At 43.9% G+C, this 22,842-nt stretch overlaps 1 protein-coding gene across 8 annotated transcripts in view; it reads left to right on the plus strand.

Annotated features, from left to right (window-relative positions):
• The window catches only part of TLL2 (tolloid like 2), a 109,310-nt gene that overhangs the window by 15,908 nt on the left and 70,560 nt on the right, over positions 1-22,842 (plus strand). For 6 of the 8 annotated variants that reach the window (XR_002439208.1, XR_002439206.1, XR_002439207.1 and 3 more), the window contains exon 2: positions 15,977-16,087. The exons of 1 other annotated variant lie outside the window; for it this stretch is intronic. Coding sequence is in view for 3 of the 7 variants with exons in the window: in XM_021398134.1 (XP_021253809.1) it covers positions 15,977-16,087 (111 nt within the window). In the remaining 4 variants the exon portion in view is untranslated. Of the gene's footprint in view, positions 1-3,821; positions 4,074-4,466; positions 4,535-6,103; positions 7,035-15,976; positions 16,088-22,842 lie in introns of those variants that run through there. One more of the 8 variants, XM_021398140.1, reaches the window with a different exon arrangement.

The following is a 22,842-nucleotide window of genomic DNA, read 5'->3' on the forward strand; positions in this document are numbered from 1 at the left end:
CAGCTGTCTGGATCAGTTATGTGCAAATTTGATGACTGCCCTTTATGCAAAGGAATTTATGAATTACGGAAAGCATGTGAATCAATTGCATGAGTAATTTTTGATGTGCTTCAACCTATGTCAGATTTGAAGGGGACTTTCAGTTAACTGTCTCATCCCTGACAGTTTCCCCCTAAAAGAGAGGAGATGTTTCAGGATGGCCACTAGGTGTAGGAGTAGGATAGTTTTGGTGAATCTCCTTGCCTTGGGAGTGGGAAAAAGCACAGTGCGCAAATGAACTGAGCTTGCTTGGTCTTCTGTAGCATGACTCCCTTTTGAAGTGACCAAGACTTGACACCCTTCAGCCTTGAGAGGGAATGTGCCTGTAGTACCTGCGTGCCAGCCAAGAGCAGATGGTGCATCTTGTTTATGGAGCACTGAGCTGCAGAGCTGGGACATCCAGCTCTTCTTGGAATTCTGTGGGAAAAAATGCTTTGCTTCTTCAGGACATCCTAAGAAACGTATCTTTGGATGACACTTCAGGATGTGTATTTGATGCCTGATTCAGCAAGCTTTGTCTAGAGAAATGTGACACACTTTACAGTGTGGCGCCTATTCCAGTGGATGCAGATTCTGCAAAGAACTTTTCTTAGAGTGCATGTAACATGCCATTATTAACAAGCAATATACTGTCATCTATGCACTTTTCCCTTTTCAATTTTTAAATTCTTCTGATAGCCTCCCCTGCATTTCCAAATGGAGATATTTATTGTCTGCTTCCCTGACCAGATCTACTTCTAGATGAGCAGCAACCCTGAGTGAAGTCCTTACCTACCTGCTCGGTCTTCTGATCCACCTGACTACAGACTGTTAGTCTGAATGTGGTCTAGCTTGAATACCCTGTTGTTAGAATGGAGCAGAGTGGGAAGCCACAATGGATGCAATACAAGTGAGATGGTAATTTCAGATGTGCAGCAAAATATTGAAGCATAAATTTCTAACACACATAGGGTACCAGAGCTTCATTTGTGCATCAGGGAGTTCTAACAGCTACAGCCCAGTATCTGTGGTAATGTCTGAATGACATCTGGGCAAAAGTCATGCCTGTCCTAAGAGTAACTGACTTTTGTGGAACCAGAAACAGGGAGTGGTTGCACTGTGCGACTTGGCAGACCTTCACATGCTGAGGTGTTCATTGCAGGTCTTTTCCAAGGTCTTCTATCTGTGAGCCTGTAAGCGTGTTGCTGCAGGGGTGGGATCCCGGCAGGAGGCAGCATTTAGACCAGCCAGGAGCATTCCAAGATAGAGCACGGGGGGAGCCCAGGCAGACCTAGGAATGAAGGAGCTGTTGCTCAGAGCTGCACGATGAAACCTTTCTCTGTGGAATCCAGACAATCTCCCCATTTATGTGTAAGCGGCATTCGGTCACAGTTTTTGGGCAACATATGGAAACTGTTTAAATTAGCTGTAAGAGCCATACGTGAAACAGATGCATGTTCTTGAGCAGGCTTTTGTAATTTATGTTTGAGCAAGTGAGGGGTGCATCTGGCTTGCTTGGTGAGTGGCAAGCACGTCCTCACCCACATGTAGTTAAGTGCTTGAAGTGAAACAGAACCAAACATTACAGGATGTACATTGATAAAGACCAACTTCTCACAGGCACCTACTGCATAAATAAGATGAATGGATGTAATAGCATTTGATCCTTCATTGCTCTTCTGATTGCTCACTTCTGGTGCAGTGATTAGTAATTAGAGGGACATGAGACCTTGTTGAAGAAAGCAGAACAGTGTGACTGCTGTGGCTTTTGAATCCTGAGAGGAGTTTCGTATTGGGAGAAAGTGCACCCAAAACTGATGCCTCTACCTGGAGCTGTGACAGCCTCTGAAGTTGTGGAGTTCAGTACACTGGGTGGATTGTGTTGCTGCACAGCCCTTTGTGCTCACTGTGGTGTGTGTGGCTGAAACTATGAAATGGCTTTGAATATAAAGAGCACTGACTCTATATGTACCAAGTGTTATGGAATAGACCAAGGTGATAGCTGCTGAAACTGCAGTGGTGTTTGTTGTGGATGTTTGGGTGGCTGAGTTCAGCTGTGGGGCAGTAACACTGGAAGACAAGAATGGGAGAGTTTATGGCACCGGGATTCACAAATGCAGTAAAAGAAGAACTCTGGGATGGGTGCTATTAGGGCTGACTGACACTGAAACAGATTTTGGAGCATTGGAAAGAACCATCCAAAGGAAGGCCATCGTAGGGTGTGAATCACTGCTACAATGGCAACACTGATTTGATGTTCCATGGGGGAATGTTTGTACAGTAAAGCATTCATTCATGGGTATGTTGCTGACAGTTATGCCTCACCTCCAGCACTGGATGCAGGTCTGGGTGCCACAACATGAGAAGGACATAAAGCTATTAGAGAGCGTCCAAAGAATGGCTACGAAGATCATAGAATCATAGAATTGCTCAGGTTGGAAAGGACCTTCAATATCATCAAGTCCAACTGCAAGCTAACCATACTACTCTAACAACCCACCGCTAAATCATGTCCCCGAGCACCACATCCAAACGATTTTTAAACACCTTCAGGGATGGTGACTCAACCACCTCCCTGGGGAGCTTGTTCCAGTGCTTAACAACCCTTTCTGCAAAGAAGTTTTTCCTGATATCCAGCCCAAACCTCCCCTGGGGCAACTTGAGGCCATTTCCCCTTGTTCTGTCACCTGTCACCACTGAGAAGAGACCAGCCCCGCTCTCACTGCAATCACCTTTCAGGTATTTGAAGAGAGCAATGAGGTCTCCCCTCAGTCTCCTCTTCCCCAGACTAAACAGCCCCAGTTCCTTTAGTCACTCCTCGCAGGGCATATTCTCCAAGCCCTTCACAAGCCTTGTTGCCCTTCTTTGGACCTGCTCCAGCACCTCTATGTCCTTTCTGTACTGAGGCGCCCAAAACTGAACACAGTACTCGAGGTGAGGCCTCACCAGTGCCGATTACAGGGGCAGGATGACTTCCGTAGTCCTGCTCACCACACCATTCCTGATCCAAGCCAGGATGCCATTGGCCTTCTTGGCCACCTGGGCACACTGCTGGCTCATATTCAGCTGACTGTCCATCGGCACACCAAGGTCCCTTTCCGTCAGGCAGCCTTCCAGCCACTCCTCCCCAAGCCTGTAGGGTTGTGTGGGGTTGTTGTGACCAAAGTGCAGGACCCAACACTTGGCCCTGTTGAAACTCATATGGTGTACCTTGGCCCATTGATCCAGTCTATCCAGGTCCCTCTGTGGAGCCTTTCTACCCTCTGGCAGACCAACACTCCCTCCCAACTTGGTGTCCTCTGCAGACTTACTGAGGGTGCACTCAATCCCCTCATCAAGATCATTGATAAAGATGTTGAATAGAAGAGACCCCAGCACTGAGCCTAACTGAAGTCCAGGTAGGCCTTACTGAAGTCCAGGTAAGTCCAGGCAAGATGGTGAAGGGTCTGGAGGGCAACGTATATGAAGAGCAGCTGAGGTCCCTGGGTTTGTTCAGCCCAGAGCAGAGGAGCTGAGGGGAGCCATCATGGCGGCTGCATCTCCTCACAGGGAGCAGAGGGGCAGCGCTGAGCTCTGCTCTCTGGTGGCAGCGACAGGGCCCGAGGGAACGGCATGGAGCTGTGTCAGGGGAGGGTTAGGGAACGGTTCTGCCACAGAGGGCGGTGGGCAGCCTAGACGGATGTTGAAATACCTACAGATACCTCAGTTTTCAAAGGCTTTAGGGGTTGCTGGGTAGAATGCCGGGCAGTTGCTTGGTGCTGAAATAGGATCTGTAAACAGGTGCCTAGAATTCACTGCAGTACAGGTGGTAAACTTGTCCAAATGTAGAAACAATGTGTTCTTGTAGAGGAAATGCTAAGTCAGGGCTTGAATCAGTGATTGAGCGCCTGGTGGGGCGGCAGGGCCAGCCCAGGGGAGCTCAGGTGCATGCAGTGCCCCCCAGTGACAGAAGGTATAGAGCCAGGATCCACCCCTTCCCAGACCTCATTTAGGGGTTGGCAGGGGAGGTAAGGGAATCTTGCTGGAGATCCCTGCTTACCTGAAGCTTTCTGAAGGTAAGCAGCTTCTTTCCTTTATTTTTGTGCCCGCAGCTGTTGCCTTTGAGCAAATCCTTACTTGCTGTAGCCTTGGACCTTGCTACTTTGCTATTGTTGCTGTGCTTTCCATTGTGTTACAAAGTTACAGTTCTTAAACTTAAGAAGTGACCCCGACAGCTGCTTGGTGTCTTCTCCCTGGCAGATGTTGATGTTTTGGCTTGTGGGCAAACCTAGGTGAAACATCTCCTGTGCTTTGAGCTCTCCTTTTTGTTTTGTTTATGCACTTCTTTGAACTGTTTTTGCCAGTGGTGAGGCTTATCCGGAAGCATCTTTGTCACATGCATTGCTCTAGTAACGTTTTGCTGCCGGGGGTGGAGCGCTTCATTTTGCATATTTTTAACCCCTAAATAGTTGTGGTGGAGTCAGTCCAGGGTGGTGGCTCGATTCTTCAACAGGAAGGGCTGCGCTCTGCTGTCAGGGTGAGTGGTTTCTACTCTACCTGCTTGTGGTGTTGCTGTAATTTTCTATGCGTAGTATCTCCCTCTGAGGGGTTTTTGTACGGTTTCATTTTAAAGGGAAAAGGGAGGGAAGGAAGAAGAATCTGTTGGTCTCCCTTTATGGATTTTTGTTGTTGTTGGGAAGGGAAAGGGAAAAAGTACTTTTCTTGTGGCTTGCCCCTTACTAGTGCAACATAAATACCATGTTTCATATTGTATCTTAGCTCGGCATGTGCTTGGTACAATGCTGGTGTCTTAGGTGGCCAACTTGCTTGATTTCTCCCCTAAACGTGTGGTCTTTGGTGTTTTGCTCTGGTAAGTTACAATACACAGTCACCTGTTTCATCTGTTATCACCTCTTGCTTTTCCTTGATGTTGTGATTTCATAGCTTGCAAGAATCCCAGTCCTGTAGGGGTGCTGAGCCTTTTATTCCCTGGAGTGAGCTCAGTGGTCTGTGAAGGTTCTTCCTGGTTGGCATTTGGAATGTGGCGTTTGCCCATTTCCTGAGATCTCATATAACAACAGCTTTTATTTTTTTCTTTTTGTTTGTTTTACTCAGACACCTATGCATGACTTAGGAAATAAACTCTAGTATAGTCAGGGGCTGGTTTTGGGTCTATATCCCATGCCCCCACAGTGCCATTCTCTGGCTGCTAATCTCATTCTGATCTCTTCATTGTTGTGTTTTTGGCAACCAAAATTCCCCGCCCAGGCCTGAGAATTTAACATCAGCACATTTGCATGACTGATCAGATTTGTCTCGCTTCTATGATGACATTGTTTCTATGGAAAATTAATGGATTCTCACGTTGTACTTTTATGGCTGAAACTAACTCCCTGCCACCCTTCCATCCCCATGCTCAGAGGAAGTCTGTAAGCAGCTCAAATTAGCTATCCTCCATAAATAGTTCCCATTTCTCTCCTGCCTTCTGTCCACTTCTTTGCTTTTTTTCCAACAGTGCAACACCACTCATCTCCTGGTGTTGGTGGATAAAGAACAATGAGTAAAATGAGCCAGTGTTTGCTTTCCTTGTCTAGCCCTTGAATAGATGTGATCTATCATGTCTGCCCCCTTTCATCCAGCACTGTGGTTTGAAATTGTTGGCCTGTCTTAAAGTTTGCTCCAAACAGGCCTAAGTTTTACCTTCCTTTTTTCAGGATATAGCTTAGCTAATGATTCTGTTCCTGTTCATTTTTGTGATGAGCTTTCTTTTTTTTTTGAGTGTGTATGTGGGCACTTGGCAGTGTATTTCCTGCATGCCTGCTTAGGATCACCTGTTCCCCAGCTGCATTGCTTGGGGCTCCAACCAGGTGAAAGCACCTAGTGTGTTAGGGAAAAAGGGCAGTTTTTGCAAAGAAACCTGCCAACTGAAGAAAAACACCCATCCCCTAGTGATACAGTTTAAACAAGTTGTGGTGGTTCACTTTGGATTGTAGTCATGGCTGGTAAAATGTCTTTAATGGGAGAAAATGCTTAGCTGTTGAACCACTTCAAGTGAAGTTTAGGATTGCAGCAGTTTTAATTCTTATTTTTCATCTGCATCTCTAAGGTTGTTGTTCCTCAACTCCATTTGAAAGAATGAATCCAGGGCAAGTCCCATGATGCAAGAGTTACCTAAAGAGAAGAGCTGACCTAGATTGATTCCTCCCAGAAGACTGAAGCTGATGGCCGAAAGGTTCAGGAAGTCTTTCTTTTGTGGGACAGCTGGTGAGGGGTATGCAGTGTTTTAGGTCAAGGTTTCCTGACCCATGGTACTTAGAAAGTATTGTTGAACAAGGACCTTTGTCTCAAGACAGCAATTCATCTTTGACGTGCAGACCGTGTTCCTGGCCTCTGTATCCTGGAACTGTCATTGTCACACCTGAGACGGAAACTGCTGGCACGCAGTCCCCATGCCTGCCCTTGAGGTCACAGACGCGACTTAACTCTCTGCCCTGTTCCTGCCTTCTCCAGGGAGCTTGAGGGCATCCTTTGTGGAATGACACAGCAGTCAGACCTTTCCACTTGCTCCTGATCCAGATGAGAAGAGTAGCCTTTGGGCAGAGCAGTTCTCACCCTGCGGCTTTGAGCACCTGTCTGTATGTGCTAGGGTTTTTCTCCTGCTCTGGGTGTATGTGCTCAGAAACAAGCTGATGGCCTTTGGCACATGAGTCTGGAGCAGAAGAGATATGTGTTCCTTGCAAGATGATGTCAATTCTGATCATATGGATGTGGAATTGCTGAGTCTTTTGAACGCTACTTGACAAGTGTTGGAAGATGTTTGACTGCTGAGATGTCTCTGAAAACCAGAGCCTATGTCCCATACAAGGTGGAGAGGAGGGGCATTTTGAAAAGAGCTTGTTCCATAGCTGCAAAGTAAGACTACACTTGCCTGTCCTTTTCCTAACTGAGACTTGCCTTGTAGATTAGTGTGTACTTCCTGCCAAGGATCCTGCTTTCAGCTCTACACATCCAAGGTGGGGTGGTGTCTCTCTTAAAAGGTACGTGTATCTTTTGGGAAATGCAGCTGAACTTGGTGTTTCTATCTTCTGATTGTAGGTCTAGTTACCTAGAGTTAAAAGATCAGCCTACCACCTCAGGCAGGAGGTCTTGTTTGCTAGTGGAATGTGTTTTCCGTTAGTGCTTTAGCGATTATGGTGTGCTGCTACGAATGACAGGCAGAAAAGCATGGGGAACAAGATGGCTGAGTTACGTAGAACAAAATTGTTGTCAGTGATGTAAGTTAAAATGCTGAAGATATGGACGTAAAGTGGTTGGCTGGAGTTCTTGTGGTATGGGGAGGGAAGGACAAGAGAGAATCTGCTTTGTACTGACAGAGCCTGGGCTGAAGCAATCGACCGTGCAAAGTGTTGCTTTTCTGGATGTAGCCTTTGCGTGAGGCTTTGGATTATATTAGCAAGGATAAAATGCTTCCAAGTGAAGGACCACAAATCATAGCTGGGCCAATAGGAAGGAAAAGGGGACTGTAAAACAGGAAATCAATTTAATACTCTGTGGGTGTTTGCAGTGTGCTCACCCTTCCTTCAAATTGCCGAAGGAAAGATTAATTAAAATTATATTGAGCAGCAAAAATGATGGAGAGTGTGCGATGGGGCTTGTGTGGTTCAGCTCTCTCCATAACTAACTGACAAAGGCACACTTGGATTTCATTACCCAGAACCTTGCCATCTCCATTTCTTAAAGGGCAGCAGAAATGATGCTGTATTTCCAGTGAGGAGCATTTCATTTGCACTCGGGGAAGGTGAAGTAGGGAGGGAGGGAAAAGGTGCTGCCTCTTGTCAAGTAGTACCTCTGTCAAGTGCCACTATGCTCTTTTTGACTATCATTTAGGATCAGAAAACAAAATGCATTTTTCTGTTGATGGCTTTGGTTCCTGGTTTCCATTTCCACCACGGTTGAGAGCTGTATGCACCATGAAGTACAGATGTTGGCAGGGGATGGTGATAGCTGGAGCCCAGACTTCTTGTCTGTCTGCTGCCCTTATTTAGTTAGTTTTAACTGAGGCTTGACAAAGCTGTAAGAGATGTGGACTGCTGTCTGAAGTATGGAAAGAGGAGTGTATGGTTTCTTTTTCACTACTTGCATCGTCCAATTGCCACGTGTATCGCTACTTTACTTTTAATGAAATACTGTGTCTGATCAGCCCTAGCTTTGTGGGAGGCTATTCCTATTCTTACACCAGCTGCTTTTGGGGATTTTTGTGTGTTACTTTCTCTCTAGGGAAGGGAGACACCAGGACTTTGCATTTGTGGTGGAGTTTCAGTAGAAGCGAAGTCCTGTAAGATGAAATGCAGCCCAAAATGCCAGAATGTGCCTGTTGGTGACTATAACACATTCTCCTGAATTTTACCTTGCAGACTGGGGAATGGTTTGGTTTTATGCGGGTTTCCCTTGATTCTGGATGGGTATAAATTTTCTCTTGTCCTGAAAAAGAACTGTGTCAGTCCTCTCTAAGGGTGTCTGAACACTTTGTGGTGTTGGAGGTGGTTTTTACATACCATGGTGTTGTAAGGGAAGACCATGTTGTCCACCTGAGATCTGGCAGTTCTGAAAGCTTATTTCCTCTCTGAATTTCTGTTTAAAAATAAATAAATAAATAAATACTGAATATGCTCACTAGTGTGGGGCTGGGAGATGTAGCGCAGGCTGATGCTCTAGATTAATTGGACAAAGCAGCTTCAGCCTATATTGGCAATTTGAGCACCATAGCCATACTCAAGTTCTGTCTATTGTGCATTATGACTGTAACAGCTGATAGCACCTAGCTGTGGGATGTTACAGAGGATGTGTTTTAACATTCTCTTGGTGCAAGGCCCCAGCACTAATTGTTCCTAAAAATCAAATGTAATTGACTACACCAAAAAAAATGAAAAAGTGATTGCAACTCAGTACAAGTGCTGGGTTTGTACTTCTTAGACCAGCTAAGAAGCAATGGAGTTTGTTGAATGACGTGAAGATGGCAAATCGAGTATGGGGTTCTTTTGTTTTCTTTTACTTTTCCTTTCCTTCTGTTTTTACTATTAAATTTTTACTCCAATTCTATAGGGAACAACATGAAGCTGCATTATGGGAAGTTCAGGTTGGATTGAGAAAAGGTTCTTCAGGAGGGGATGATCAGGCCCTGGAACAGGCTCCCCAAGGCAGTGGTCACAGTTCCAAGCCTGTTGGAGATCAAGCAGCATTTAGACATTGCTTTCAGAAACAGGAGTTGGATTTTGGGCGGTTCTGTGTGAGGCCAGGAGTTGGACTTGATGATCCTAGTGGGATCCTCCCAACTCAGGATATTCTGTAATTCTACTTTTTAATTTTAATTTCTGCTTGTTTGTTTCAGCAAGGGCATCTTGCCAGGCTGTTGGCATACAGAAAAGATACCAGATCTTTTTTTAAATGACCATTGACTTTTCCATTATGTGCCTCTAAACTTCGTGTAACTTGGAGATTGAACAGATCCATGAACGCTAGCCCTATTTAAAAGCAATTTCCCTGCACTCTCTCCTACAAACTAGGAAGGTGTCAGATGCTCAGTTTACAGGTGTAGGTAGCTAGTTAGCACTTGTTAACAAATTAGATCAAAATATGTTTATTTCTGTGTCCATGGTAGCTTCTGGTCATCTATTGTCTACCTACATGTGAAATGTGGCCAAGAGGTGAGCTGTGTACAGCTTGCATGGAGATACACTTAGAGATGCACAGGCAAAACTGTCTTGTGTCAGCACTGCAATGGGGCTGTGCGAAGTCATCTAGAGGAGAAAACATGCCGGAATGTTAGTCCGATCACATAGCTCAATTTCCTTACAGGAGGAGTTAAGCCGGCCCCTTGGATTTTACTGCTGCATTACAGAGAAGTAGCATCCTTAACCCGGTAAGGTGCTCTGAGGTATTATGCAGCAGCTGTCCTCTTGCAGTATGTTTATGAATAGATGGAGGTTTAACCGTTTAAGAGCCCATAAAAGGAGCTGACTTACTGCCTGTGGCATGGTTTTTCTGCTCTATGAGTTCACAAATGCCATTCTGCATCACTCTTTGTATCAGGAATGGATTCATAGATCACTGGGCAGAAATGACTGCCATGGAGGTGTGTAAAAGATGAAGACCTCGAGTGAGGAAGCAGCCAGCAGTGGCAGGGGAGTTGAGGAGAGTTATGAATATTACAAGGAAAAGAAAATCTTTCTCCTAACCTAATTATGACAGGCAGTATTACTCATGCCACTGATTTTTTTTTTTTTCAGTTCTCAGTTGAAAATAAGGCAGCATTCAGCCAAGAGACAGTATTAGTTGCTCCTGAAAGCAAAACATTATGTGAGCTCATGCATGTGCTTGCAGCTTTGGACACATTCAAGCGTAAAGTGTGTGTTTGTTACTGCTTCGTCACTTTCCAGGGAAAGACATTCATTGGACATAAATTCTGTCTCTTGCAGATAACTTCCCAAGAGAGAGTGCTGTGGGAACGCTGCATGTGATAATTTAGAGAGTTCAGATTTCTGCAGAAGTCTGAATAGGGCGTCAAACTCTGATCCCCATGATGTTTTGATGTTTTTGAAATGTTTGCTGCACATTAGAAGTGGACCATGTTAGGTGTTATTCTACAAACTGAGATTCTGAAATGAAATGTGATCCCTGGGCAGGGAAACCTCTGCTTCCTGAAGAGTACGTCGTGGAGTCTCTCTTGCCAGGGAGCCATGCTCATGCCAGACAGCAGGCTGGCTGTAGGCACCATTGCTCTGTGGACTCATTTGCAGTAGAGCCTTCAAGCCAGCTTATTCTCAAGGCTGGCCAGTGGGAAATTTCTGATTATTCCTACTGAAGAGAAACAGACTGATCCAGATTGAAGCATAATGGCTAAATATGGTCGTCTTGATGCTTTTCTCCCATCCTCCTTCGGCTCATGATCTGGCCTTATTTCCAAAAGTGTGTGTTTAGGATTTCTTTCTTCTTTTGCTGATTACCGCCTTATTTTGAGGCTTTTTTCTTTTGTGACACAGTTGTTAAATTTGTACAAGGGAATTAGATTTTCTTCTTTAAGGTATGAATCTTTTCCTGCATATTTCAAAATATTTTCGTACTGGTTCCTGTATCTGCAGGTGATTTGGCAACAACAGACCTGCATGTCAGTGCATGAGAAGAAAGAAAAATGAATGTGCTGGAAATTCACTTTGATCTGTTGATTTATTTATTGCTAGTCTGCAGAAGCCCTAATGAAAGTGTGACCAGCCCTGAAAACTAAATTTCTAGCATTCAGACCTGTCAGGCTGGGAAGCATCAGCAAATGCTGAGAAATAACTTGCAGTTTTTTGCTAGTGCATGAATAGTCATAGAACCTGTATGTGCACCCAGCACTCCTTGCCTATAGCTCTTGTTGACTAGGTGGGAAGCTGGGTTTCCCTTGCACTATCCTGGCATGGTGCAATCACTTCTGGAACAACAGGGGCTGGTGCCCTTGGATCTTTCCATAACACAGATTATGGAGAGCAGAGATTTGGATGGGGACAAACATTGCCCCTTACACATATGATTATTCCAGGGATGTGTTCAGACCAAGTCCTTTGACTGCACTTTGAATCACAAACAGCTGGCGTGGCTCATCACTTGAGTCTGCCCCTTGGGTTGCCTGACAGTTGGGTCCATCTGGCCACAAAACCGGAGATGCTGAGGTTGCTTGTACAAACACTTCTTCCTTGGATGTTTTGTACTGACGCTCGCATGCTCAGGTAGTCAGTCATGAGGTATTTCTTCTTGGGAGCTCAGCTATCATCTACGCACAGAGGTTGTGAACACCACCGGAAACTGAGTTTGGCTCATGAACACTGCTGAAACGAATGTGAGGCATCTGTTTGGATTCACATTGCTATTTGTTTTCCATGCTTGTTGCTATACTGCACCATAGGAAATCTGCCAGGCAAGACTAAAGTCCTTCCAGCAAAAATGTGTTAAAACTACGTAGAGGAACTGAAATAAGTCTGTCAATGTGAGCTGTTGCCAGCTGGCTGCAAGTTCAGAAAAGATCCTTGAGCTGATGGCATAAGCTAACCTAGCATGCTTCCGTCCCTGCAGAACGAGGCTTCCTTTGCCTCAGCTTGTATGGTCCTCAACCTAGTCCTGTTCAGCACCTAAAACCTGTTGTCACATAATCAAAGCTTCAGTCAGTGAGACCCTCTCTGAGGAGGAGTGGGATGGAGGGAGTTTTCCAGGCAGGCAGAGCATGCCTGTTTCCAAGGCCTCTCTCTGTGAATCTGTTGCAGCTGTTCCTGATGGGCGCTTCAGAATTCCTGTGGTTGCCCATGGTGTTCCAGAGGCCAACTGCTTTGTAGGTTCCTGTCATCAGGGTCAGTCTATGGACTGTACTAATCTTTTGCTGCTGGAATGAAGCTTTCCTACAAGAAGTTGTGACAGGCAAATGGGTGGAAGTTTTGCTCCTAGCCTTGGTTTTGTGGCTGGAGATCAGTTCAAACACAGACATTGGGTGATATTTTTCAAGAACAATTATGTTCTTCCATTAAGCACCTTTAATATACTTGTGTAAACTTGGAGCTGACGATGGTGAGGGCGAAGGACAGCTGTCCCTACATATTTTGACTTCTAGAGATAAGCCTGCTTCTAACAGATCGCAATATTGCGTTTTGTTTGGATGCTTATTCTTAGGAAGAATGTTATTTTTTCCTTCTTTGTTACCTTTGAGGAAAAATGTAGAAAGGAAAGGCATCTCATTAAAAGGCCTGGAATAAACATGTTTTCATGGAGAATTATTTTAAACTACTGTGAACACTTCTGTATTGAAGTCACATAAGAGACAGCAATTTTTTTTCCTGAATTCCAATTCTGACTTAAAACTAGGGAAAGAAGAGGATGCAATTGGGAGAAAGAAGCTACTTGAGGGCACTGTGGGAAGAAAAAGACCAGGGGGTGGTTTGCAGAGAAATGATTTTTAGGAAGAAGATGCTTTGGGCAGCCCCACTGCTTTGGAGTCAGAGAATGCTGGAGCCCTCTGGACAGGTTATTGTGTAGTGCAAACACCAGCATGTGGACTGTCCTCCTGTGGGAGAAATGTTCTGAAAATGAAGACGGCTTGCAAGACTGACTTTTTTGATTGGATGATGGATCTATTTATTTCTTTATTTCTCCTCTGCCCCAACAAACATATGCAGTGGGAAAGCATGTGCTGGGGAGTGGTGGGATTAAACATTCTGAGTAGTTGGTGCAGACTGCTATTCCGGCATGGAAGCAAACTCTCTCATATTAACTGCATCAACCTCAATAAGAGCTGCTCTGTTCTAACTATCCGGAGCGATTAATGCATCATCTTAAACAAAAGCTGGCACACTATTGCTCTGAGTGTTAAGAGTTTGCACCTGGCTGTATGCTGCAGAGATTTCTGCCAAGAGAAATACTGGTTTCCAAGTTTGCTAGCCTGCTGTTCGGAGATTTTAATTTTTGTTTTTGTTTTCTCTTTTGGAAATCCTCCCACATTAAATTAAAAAGGAGACGTTGGTAAAGGAAATCAGAAGGGATGCTTTCAGAGGTTTAATTTGCCAGAAGTCTCTGAACTTGTGACCCTTTAAAATAAAATACTTGTACTTTCCTGTGGGACAGCTCTGTTGGGGTGGAAGCAAGCATCTTTCAGGCTTGCATGCCTTTAGGAAGGAGGCTTTGACAGCACAGAAGAAGTTGCAGTGCAACATTCTCAGCCAGGATTTCCAGTGAGGAAAGCTGTTTAGCTGGCTCAGGACTGTGATAAATCATGGTTCCCCTTGAGCATGCTGGGACTATAGAGAGCTGGAAATAAATGCTAGGGAAATCTGGCTTTTGTAGTGGGCCATCTTTCAGGATGATGCATGACTTTGTAACAGAAAGAGATTCCTGTGCTAGGGTTGGGAGAAAACTGTTTTCCATTGGGAACAAAAATATAGCAATTCAGTTTCTTTAAATCCATACCACAGCTTTGGCATGTACTTACTACCTTGTCCTGAAAAACAAACTATGCAGTACAAATGCAAAAGAGCCCCTGAGAGCCCACGGTGGTGGAAATAACTCTGGGATTGGAATGGTGCTATTGGTTTTTATTAGGGCAAGGAATGGATGTCTGTCTGGCAAGTATAATAGTAACCTACTGAATGTGGCTGGAGAAGGAATCAGATGGCATGGGATGCTGTTTGCCACATTGTTCTGAGCAAGTCATTTCTCTGTATGGATAAAATGTCTTCAAATTGTAGTCAGAGGAGAATATGTCCCTGATTCTTTCACTGACCATTCCCAATCAGTGTTCCTCTTGGCCATGTTGGTAAACTTGTTAGTTGGTGGTGAGCTGATAGTATTTTATGTTCTCCTTTGTTCTGCATGAGGAATTTGGTTGCCAAGACATTGGGGAGAGCCTGAGTTATGCCTTTGTGTAGGCTCTGTCCTAGTTATAATTGATGTCAGCCAGTGCATAGGTTTGTCTGCACTATGGAGTCTTCTGGAGCTGTTGCTGTATTTCTGTACTCTGGGTTTTGGTAGCACTGTTAAGGAGACACAGCCAAAAAGCCATAGCCAGACTCCTGCAAGGCTGAGAGTCCTGTCTCCCATTCCTCTACTGTGGCCAGGTAACCCCAGGGCAGACAGAGGGAAACAGCTGAATCCCTGCACTCATACCAGGGCTCAGCTGCTCGTGGCAGCTCTTTGGTGGGGCAGTGTGTGGCAGCTGGGATGTGCCCAGTAGCAGGCATAGACTTCTAGCTCTCTATGAGTTAACTCTTTATAATTCGATTGCCACAGATCCAAAAGGCAAATATCCGGACATGTTTCATTTGGTCTTGTCAGTAAAAGTGAAATGATGAGTAAAACCCTTTGGTTACTCAGGCCTAACTTACTCTGATCAGCGATGCTGCTAGCATAGCAATGGGACAATTTTTCCCTCCAGGAATGTAAATGTTGTTTGTGATTCCATCGCATCTGGTCACTGTTGCAGACAGCAACTCTGCGTTGCTCCTTGCCTGACTTACTGAGTTCTCTTGAGCTGTACCAGGAATTAATTTTCTGTTGTTTGTTTGGTGTTTTTTGTTTTCTTTTTCATCAGCCTACACAGAATATGAATTTTAACTGCTCAGTTCATAACCTGTTTGTTATCTCTGAAAGATCTGTTCTGTTTGGTCAACTGCTTTGTCATCTGCATTTACTTAGTTCAAATACAAAAAATGCTAACTATACACTGTGCAGAGTCAACTGTACTCTTCCAGGGTTATTTTTTTTACACTTAAAAGGTTTCCAGTCTTATTTCTTTGAGCTGTGAGTGTTGAGATATCACTTTATTTACTTTATTTTCATGGCTTCTGACTGAAAATTTTTACAAAATTAAAAACTCTGCAAGCTTCAATCCAGGTAATTAATCCACAAAGGGACAAATAAATGGCATTTCTCCAGTTAACTGGAAATGCTGGACTGGCTCTACACTTGGATTTAGACCAATTTAGCACTGTGTCTGATGAACGTGTGTATTAGGTCCCACAGGCTGACAGTTTGTGGTTGTCCTTTTATGCAAACTATTAGCCTGAGGTGGTATGCATGCAACATCTGTCAGAATCTGAGCTGCAACTTAGCTCACTCCTTCACATCACCTAGGGAAATACTCCTAACTGCCCCCTTGTAGGCTTTAAGAAACAGTGAACACCACCACCATAAAGCTTGGTTGAGAGCCAGACCTGTAACAAAGAGAAACACAAGGCATCTCAGCTAATAATCTCCTTTCTGTGCATCTGTACAGTGGTGCAGTTTAAATACTGTCTCCTAGGCTCCACCGATGTCCACTCTCTCTGTACTTTTAAATTGCTACTGTGTATTACCTTTTTCTGGTCCATGGAAGAATTGTCTCTGAGGTGTGACGCGGTCTGCATAGGAATTATGCTTTCCTTCCAAAATAAAACTAAACTAATTGCAGTTTGTTTCTCTCCAGCTGCCTTTTGGGGTGATATCGCTTTAGATGAAGATGATTTGAAGCTGTTTCAAATAGACAGAACTGTTCACTTAACAAAGCACTCAGATGGCAACGCAAGACACACTTCAGGTAAGGGCAGCCCAAAAGTGACAATGCCTTCTTTCTCCTGGTTTTATTGTCAGATGGAAAAGAGTTCCTTGTCATTCCTGTGGCCTAGCAGGGAAATGCACACAGAGAGAAACTAGTTATGCGATTGGGAGTGGGAACCGACTCTGAGCTTTGTTAGATAAAAACAGCCAAGATTTGCATAGAGGACAGTGACACAGCCTTTCTGTTTGACCTGAGGGAGAAGAGTTTCAAATTTATAGCACTGGTTTCTTCCTATGAAGAATTGCTTCTGCAAATTTGGAAGGAAATTTGATTGAAATGGGGACATTCAGTTCGATATTAAATTTATCTCTTACTGCTCTCCCCTCTTTTCTTTTAATCTTGATGGAATAATGCATTTTTTCAGGTTTTTTTTTTAACCTAAGTAAAACTGACTGAAGTCTTGCATATGGGCTACCCTTCAAGTGATGATGTAATTAGATTAGCGATCTTTGTGATTTTTTTGCAAAGCCAAAAGATGGGGTAATATATGCTTATGTTACCTTCTGCCCCTACACGGCCCTTACATGTGCTCAGATTTGTGCAAGACTGACTGGAGTTGTTTCTTGAGTCAGAAGTTCTGATTTGTCTCCATCTCTAAGAGTCTCTAAAACACTCTGCAACTGGTTTGGAAAGTGTGAAGGGACTCCCTGAAGCCTGTACTCCGTTTTATGATGACAGGAGAACTAGCTGGAAATCTGAGCTTTGAGAGACACTGGTAGAACTAGAGACAGGTCAGGACAACCTTTATTTCTTTTTGCTGCTATGCTTTTAGGTTAGCAAGTAGGGTGAAAAGTTGAGTAGAGACTCAGATCAGTGGGGCATCATGTTCACCTGACACCTGTGCACCTCAGCTCATTTTGTCATTCATAAGGACTGGTAGCTGGTTCTGAATCCTTGTGAATGCCTACCTTTTGTTTCAGAGTGTATAATCCCTGTGTAAGTCCTATTCTGGGGTTCAGTGCTATACCTTCCTGTTAGGATATGTCATCTTTCTTTCTGACTTATTCATCTCCCAGTAGAGATGTATATTTTCAATGTCAACATATTTAATCTAAACTCTGTACTGACTGTAAAATTCTGTGCAGAGGAGGTCTGCACATTTCTTACTATTGCTGATTGCTTGCTGTAAATGTGAGTTGTGTCACTTACCCTATTAATGTCATGTTTTGAGTGTGGTGCATTCTTAAGTGTTAGGCTATTAGGAGTCAGTTGCCTTTAGAGGAGAAGGTGAGTCAGAAAATGAGGACTAAGTAGGTGGGACAGGCAGTGTTCATTTCTTCTATGTCTTTTTGTCAGCTATAGAAGTTGGACAAGATTTCAGTGGAAGCAAAGCCAAATGGTGTTCAACTGTATCAGTTTCCTGTGGTGGTTTTCATAGCTGTCAAATCTGAAATGTTTTTTTTGCACTCAGGACTCATGTCAGGCATGAATTTTGTAACCTACATCTCTACTACATTAGGCAGTCGGTGATCTATTGCAACCATGACTCACGTTGTGTAACTGGGCATTATGGATTAAAGCACAGGTGGTGCTTCACGCGATGGGCATTAGGGGAATCGTGATGCTGTGCTCATTTGGCTCTGTCCTCATCTCTGGCAGACTTCATTCATCTCCCTGACTTTCAGCCCCTGAAGTGCAAGCTGACAAATGGCCAGCCCCTGGGACTGTCATAGCAAGCTTAGCTTTCTGTAGAGCATACATAGAGGGTTCTCTGTATTCACCTGCTCTGCAAGGGGGCTCTCTACAGAAGCAGGAAGAGTTGATTCTTCTCCTGTGGGGCTTGCTTGACACTCTTGTGAATTGTAAGAGGGTGGTCTACTTCGGCATGGTGGGGATTGGGATCCATTCTTCCCTGGGAGAAAGTCCTGCTTTCTGCTTCTTTATTTCCAGTGGGAAGAATGCAACCTCTGTACAGAAACAGTCTAAGACCTTTTATAAGTGGGTCCCCTTGAATTATAACATTTCAGAGTTTCCTAAAGCTGTTAATCGGATTAGTTGCATAGTGGAGGAAGTACTTAATACGTACATACACACAGGCTCTTCGTATCTGGGAGCTGCAGTTCTGAACAAGCTATTAGGCCAGGCATTCTTCTTTTCTGTGTCCCCAGAAAATGCTGTTTGGCTGAGAGGAGTGGGAGGAGGGGTGAAAAGAGTGCTATTTGACACTCTTGGGCTGTTCATAGACATACACTCTACTAGCTTGTGTAGAACATCTGCAGCTGTCAAGCTCCAGAGGAAGAATGAAATTTCCATGTTCATATGGGTGATGGTTCTCCAGTGAACCTAGCTACAACTAGGGATGATTTGTTTTAGTGAAAGCTGTGCCTTGGCCAGTAAGAGCTGAGACTGTCAGATGTGGAAAGCTTTCTCATTCCAACTCTCCTTTTTTACTTTTAACTGTTTCAGTCTCCTTTCTAGAAAGATAGCTATTGCCCTTCTCTAGGCCCTTTATAAAGAGGCAGAGAGTCTGGTCTGAGGACAGCCTGTATTCCGCTGCAGAACTCTGTATTGAGCTTAGTTTCACAGCGTGGATGTGCTTGAAGCTCGGTTTCTGCATTGATTTCCTGCTTGCAGAAACATCATAATTGCTACTCAGACCTTCAGAATTTGTGAGCCTACTTGAGAACAGGATGCCTTTTTTCTTCCTGGAGCAACTGTGCCCTTGTTTTGGTGCTGGGGAGAATGCAATGCCTTGAAGGTCACTGTCCCTGGGAATTTTTCTCAGTAAATATCAGAGCTAATGTTTTATTACCTTTAACTGAGACTTAAAACGATGGACCAAATAACATTCTCTTAGTGGAGTCACAGAGCAATGATTCCTTTCCTCTGAGGGACACTGGCTCAGAGCACTCTGGGCATCTCAAGAATGTTCATACAGTTAGGGGTGGCTGTCACCTTGGTACCAGCATGATACCTTGCTTCAGAGCTTCAAGCAGTGATGGTTCCCTGCGGCCTTATCCCTGTCCTCTGTACCTGGACTCTTTTGTATGAGTCATCACACAGGGAACTGGCATTACACAAGAACTGTACCTCTTGTTTTGTGTGCCAAAAGCCTTTTGGAATGCAGAATATGACCTGATAGTCCTTATTCAAGTGGACAGTCTCCTTTGCTCCAAAAGAGCTTCCTTTCCAAGCAGATGTTGGGGAGAACGTGGGTTAGGCAGCTGAAAACTGCAGAATGCATTATGAATAGCATCTTGCATTCTCTGATGCTTTTGTAGCACTGTTGAGAGAAAGGCAGAGACATCATGGCGGTCTGCAACAAAGTGTAGCCCATTTAATCTGAGCAGATTTTTTGAATTATTCATGCTGATCTCTGTCCACTAAGTTAAAACTCTGAGCTGCAATTAAGTAAAAAAACATATGTGGGTGTATATATATATATATATACGCCATATATATATATATTTGCAAACAGTGCAGATGAAGACTGAGTGAATGCTAGGAGGCACACACAAGGGAGCTTAGAACAGCCAGCTAGTTCAGTTCTCACCCAGACCCTTTCAGGATTTCCCTGAAGAGTTGTTCCAAAGTGTTTTAATCCTACTCAAATAATTCCAGTAGTATGATTTCTGTTCTCCTTAGCATACATCTCACAACCTCAGCTGTGCTTTGCCTGAAGCTCAGTTTTACTCTGATCAATGATCTTGTGAAACAGCTCTTTCACACTCTACATTTGACCTTTCTTTGAAGTGAAATACAATTTTTGTGATATTCTAAAGCAGGAGACAAGTGTTTATTTTTTTCTGCCTCTGCTAGCTGCTCTCCTTTTGAACCGAAGTCCTAAACTAAGAGAATTGCTTGTGTTCCTTTTGTTTGCTGCTTTTTACGTTAGTAGAGATGTTGCAGGCCAAGTGGTGCCCTCTGTGTCATTTAGTCATCCTATGACTGCTGTATGTAATGCCACATTAAAAAAAAAAAAGGTTCCAAACAGGAAATTTCCCCTTCCTCCTTAATTTTATTTATTTACGCAAAGAAGCAGTTAAGGGTGCTGTTAAAGTATTACTTTGCATTTAAAATGTTTAATAGCTGCCTCCCTGCCTCTCCTTCTGTGGGATCAAGTTTACATGACACGTTCAGTATGAAAATCAGTTGTTCTCATACGACAGTGCTGAAATTGATTTTCCCTGAGGTTTTGGCTCAGCAGAGAGTACTCATTCAAAATGTAATGAAGTGTGTCATAGGATCCTTAGAATTGGAAGGGATCTCTGAAGGCCATCTAGTCCAGCTCCCCTGCAATGAACAGGGACATGCTCAGCTTGATCAGGTTGCCCAGGGACTTATCCAGCCTTGCCTTGAAAGTCTCCAGGGATGGGGCATCAAGCACACTTCTGGGCATCCTGTTCTGGTGTCTCACCATGCTCACTGTAAAAGATTTTTTCCTTATGTTGAACCTCAGTCTCCCTTCTTTGAGCTTGAAACCATTTCCCCTTTTTCTAGGTGCCTAAGGATCCCCAGCAAGTCCTTGCTTCACTGACTCCCAATCATTTTAACGAAGACCTTACATTTTTTAAGTTTCTTGTAGGTTTCTTTGAAGTTTATTGCAAGTTTGCTTTTACAATGTCTATTTTAGTTCAGAAGAAATTTGGACCTAAACTTTAAAGATTCTTTTGCTGCTGAAAGCCTGTTGATGGCTTTGAAACCTGGAGGAAACAAAAAAAGCCACTGTCAGGCTGTGAAACTGCATAGCGTCACTCAGGCTCTGAGTGCTCTAGTGCAAAGTGATTGTCTTTGCCTTATTGCTTTATTTTCCAAAGCACTAGCCACAGAGGAAGAGGATCTTTTCTTTTCTTGCCATGCCTGTGGGAGTTTTGTGGCTATTTAATCTTAACGGTCTTATTTTAAGTCCTTTCAGGCAATTTAGGGATTAAGAGGAATTTACTGATACAATGTCTTTTCCTGATTTCTGTATCACTGAGGCCGTTTCAAGTCCTGAAAGGAATCTCTGTGAGTGAGAAGGGCAAGTTTGTCTCCACTGTGTTGTGGCTTTGGCTTCGGCAGATAGAAGACATGGGAGCCTGGCTGCCCTCACTGCTACCACGCTGTGTTGGGCTTGCTGCTGCGGCAGTGACTCTGCATCTCACTGCCGCCAAGAATGCTTTTCAAGAACACTTAGAATAGGTTTTCTTTGCCTCTAATACCGAGAGATTTTTAGGCTCATTGCTTGAAGGCCTTGATAAAGCTTTCACACTTGCACAGATCAGGAAGGATTTACAGAGCATCTCTATGAGCTAGAATAAGTAATTCTTCAGATAACAGTGCAGTTGGAACGGGGGTATGTTTGATCCCAGGGATTTTACTGAAGTGGGAATTGGCTTTGAACCATCTAAAATTTTTAATAACTGATGCTGGAACAGAAACTGCCATGAATGGCCAGGGGCTCTGGCATCAAATTCATGAGTCTAGTGCAAGAAAGTTACTCCTTGGTGAATTAAGAGGAGTTCTGAATTATACCTTCTATTAATAAAAGCGGGGAGTTGGTTTGTTGGCACATGTTGGTTTCTTGCACAGCTCCTTTATTCTGATCATGTTGTAAAACTGCAGATAGCTCCTATGCTGTTTCACCAGGTCTGCACGAAACTCATATCTGCAACAGGCTGCTATTCTGTTTTGCCTTTTGGGATGCCTCTGGTCACCTTGTTTCACAAGGCTTTTCCTGTTTCAGGACTTGCTTTTAGTTTGTTTGTTTTTTTTCCCCCTCCATGACAAAGCAGGAATCACTGATTTTAATGCACTGTGCATAAACTGTCTTGGAAGAGAACAGAAGAACATGCAGTTCTATGTGCATGCATGCCTGGAAGGTCTGCGTGTTGCGAGGTAGATGGCTGTACTGTTTGTCAAGTTACGTAGTGACTCTTCATTCATTGTGTGGTGGACTGTCAGCCCCTGAAGTATGTTTCACTGCTTTCCAGTTACATTACTGAGCCAAGGCATTAATTTTCATATGCACTGGGATTGCTTGCAGGATGTTTTGCTAGAGTGCAACTCTTCTACTAAAAGCTGTATTGTTTAGCTGGGGAAAAAGAATTCTCAAGTGGCAAGCTTAAGGTGTTCAAAGCAGTTAGAAGCAGACTTCTGCTGTTTCACTTTGGGCGAGATTGCTCAGTTTAGAATCTGTGGCCAGCAGTAGTGCTTCACATTACTTTCAAGTCCTCTGGTGCAACTGCTGTGTTTCTAGTGCAGTTTAAGTTAGTGCAAAGTGGCTTCAACATTGCTGGATTCAGAGATGGATTCACTTCAGCTTGGAGCATATCTGTTGGTTGTGCTAACAGTCTGAGCTGCATTGATCATAACTGTCCAGGAGCAATGCAAATAGCTATGCGTGTGTTATAACCCCCATCTGTGAACTCTCGACAGGGGTCTGTGCATCCTCTGGGAAATCTTTAATAAAGGTTTCTTCCTCTTATGTGGGTAGAAGAGCATCCTTATTCTAAGAGAACTATCTGAGGGCTCATACCATCTGTGTACATATGTCTTTTTGATACAAGTTGTAACAATATTGTTAAGCTTGCTGGTGTCTGTTGATGGATAGCCCTGCCATTTGTTCAGATAACAGAGCTGTATCTCTGGATCAAGGAGAAAAGGAAGCTCTGCTGAGTCTTTGTACCATGGAAATAGGAGGTCCTGCTTGGAATTAGTTACTGACTATGTAACATACCTCTGGGAAACTTCTGCATATGTAACACAAATAATGTATGTAATCTTGAGTCCCTTTGATCAGGGATTTTAGTAGA

Source organism: Numida meleagris, chromosome 5 (genome assembly GCF_002078875.1).
Source record: "Numida meleagris isolate 19003 breed g44 Domestic line chromosome 5, NumMel1.0, whole genome shotgun sequence".
In the NCBI taxonomy this organism is placed as follows: Eukaryota; Metazoa; Chordata; class Aves; order Galliformes; family Numididae; genus Numida; species Numida meleagris.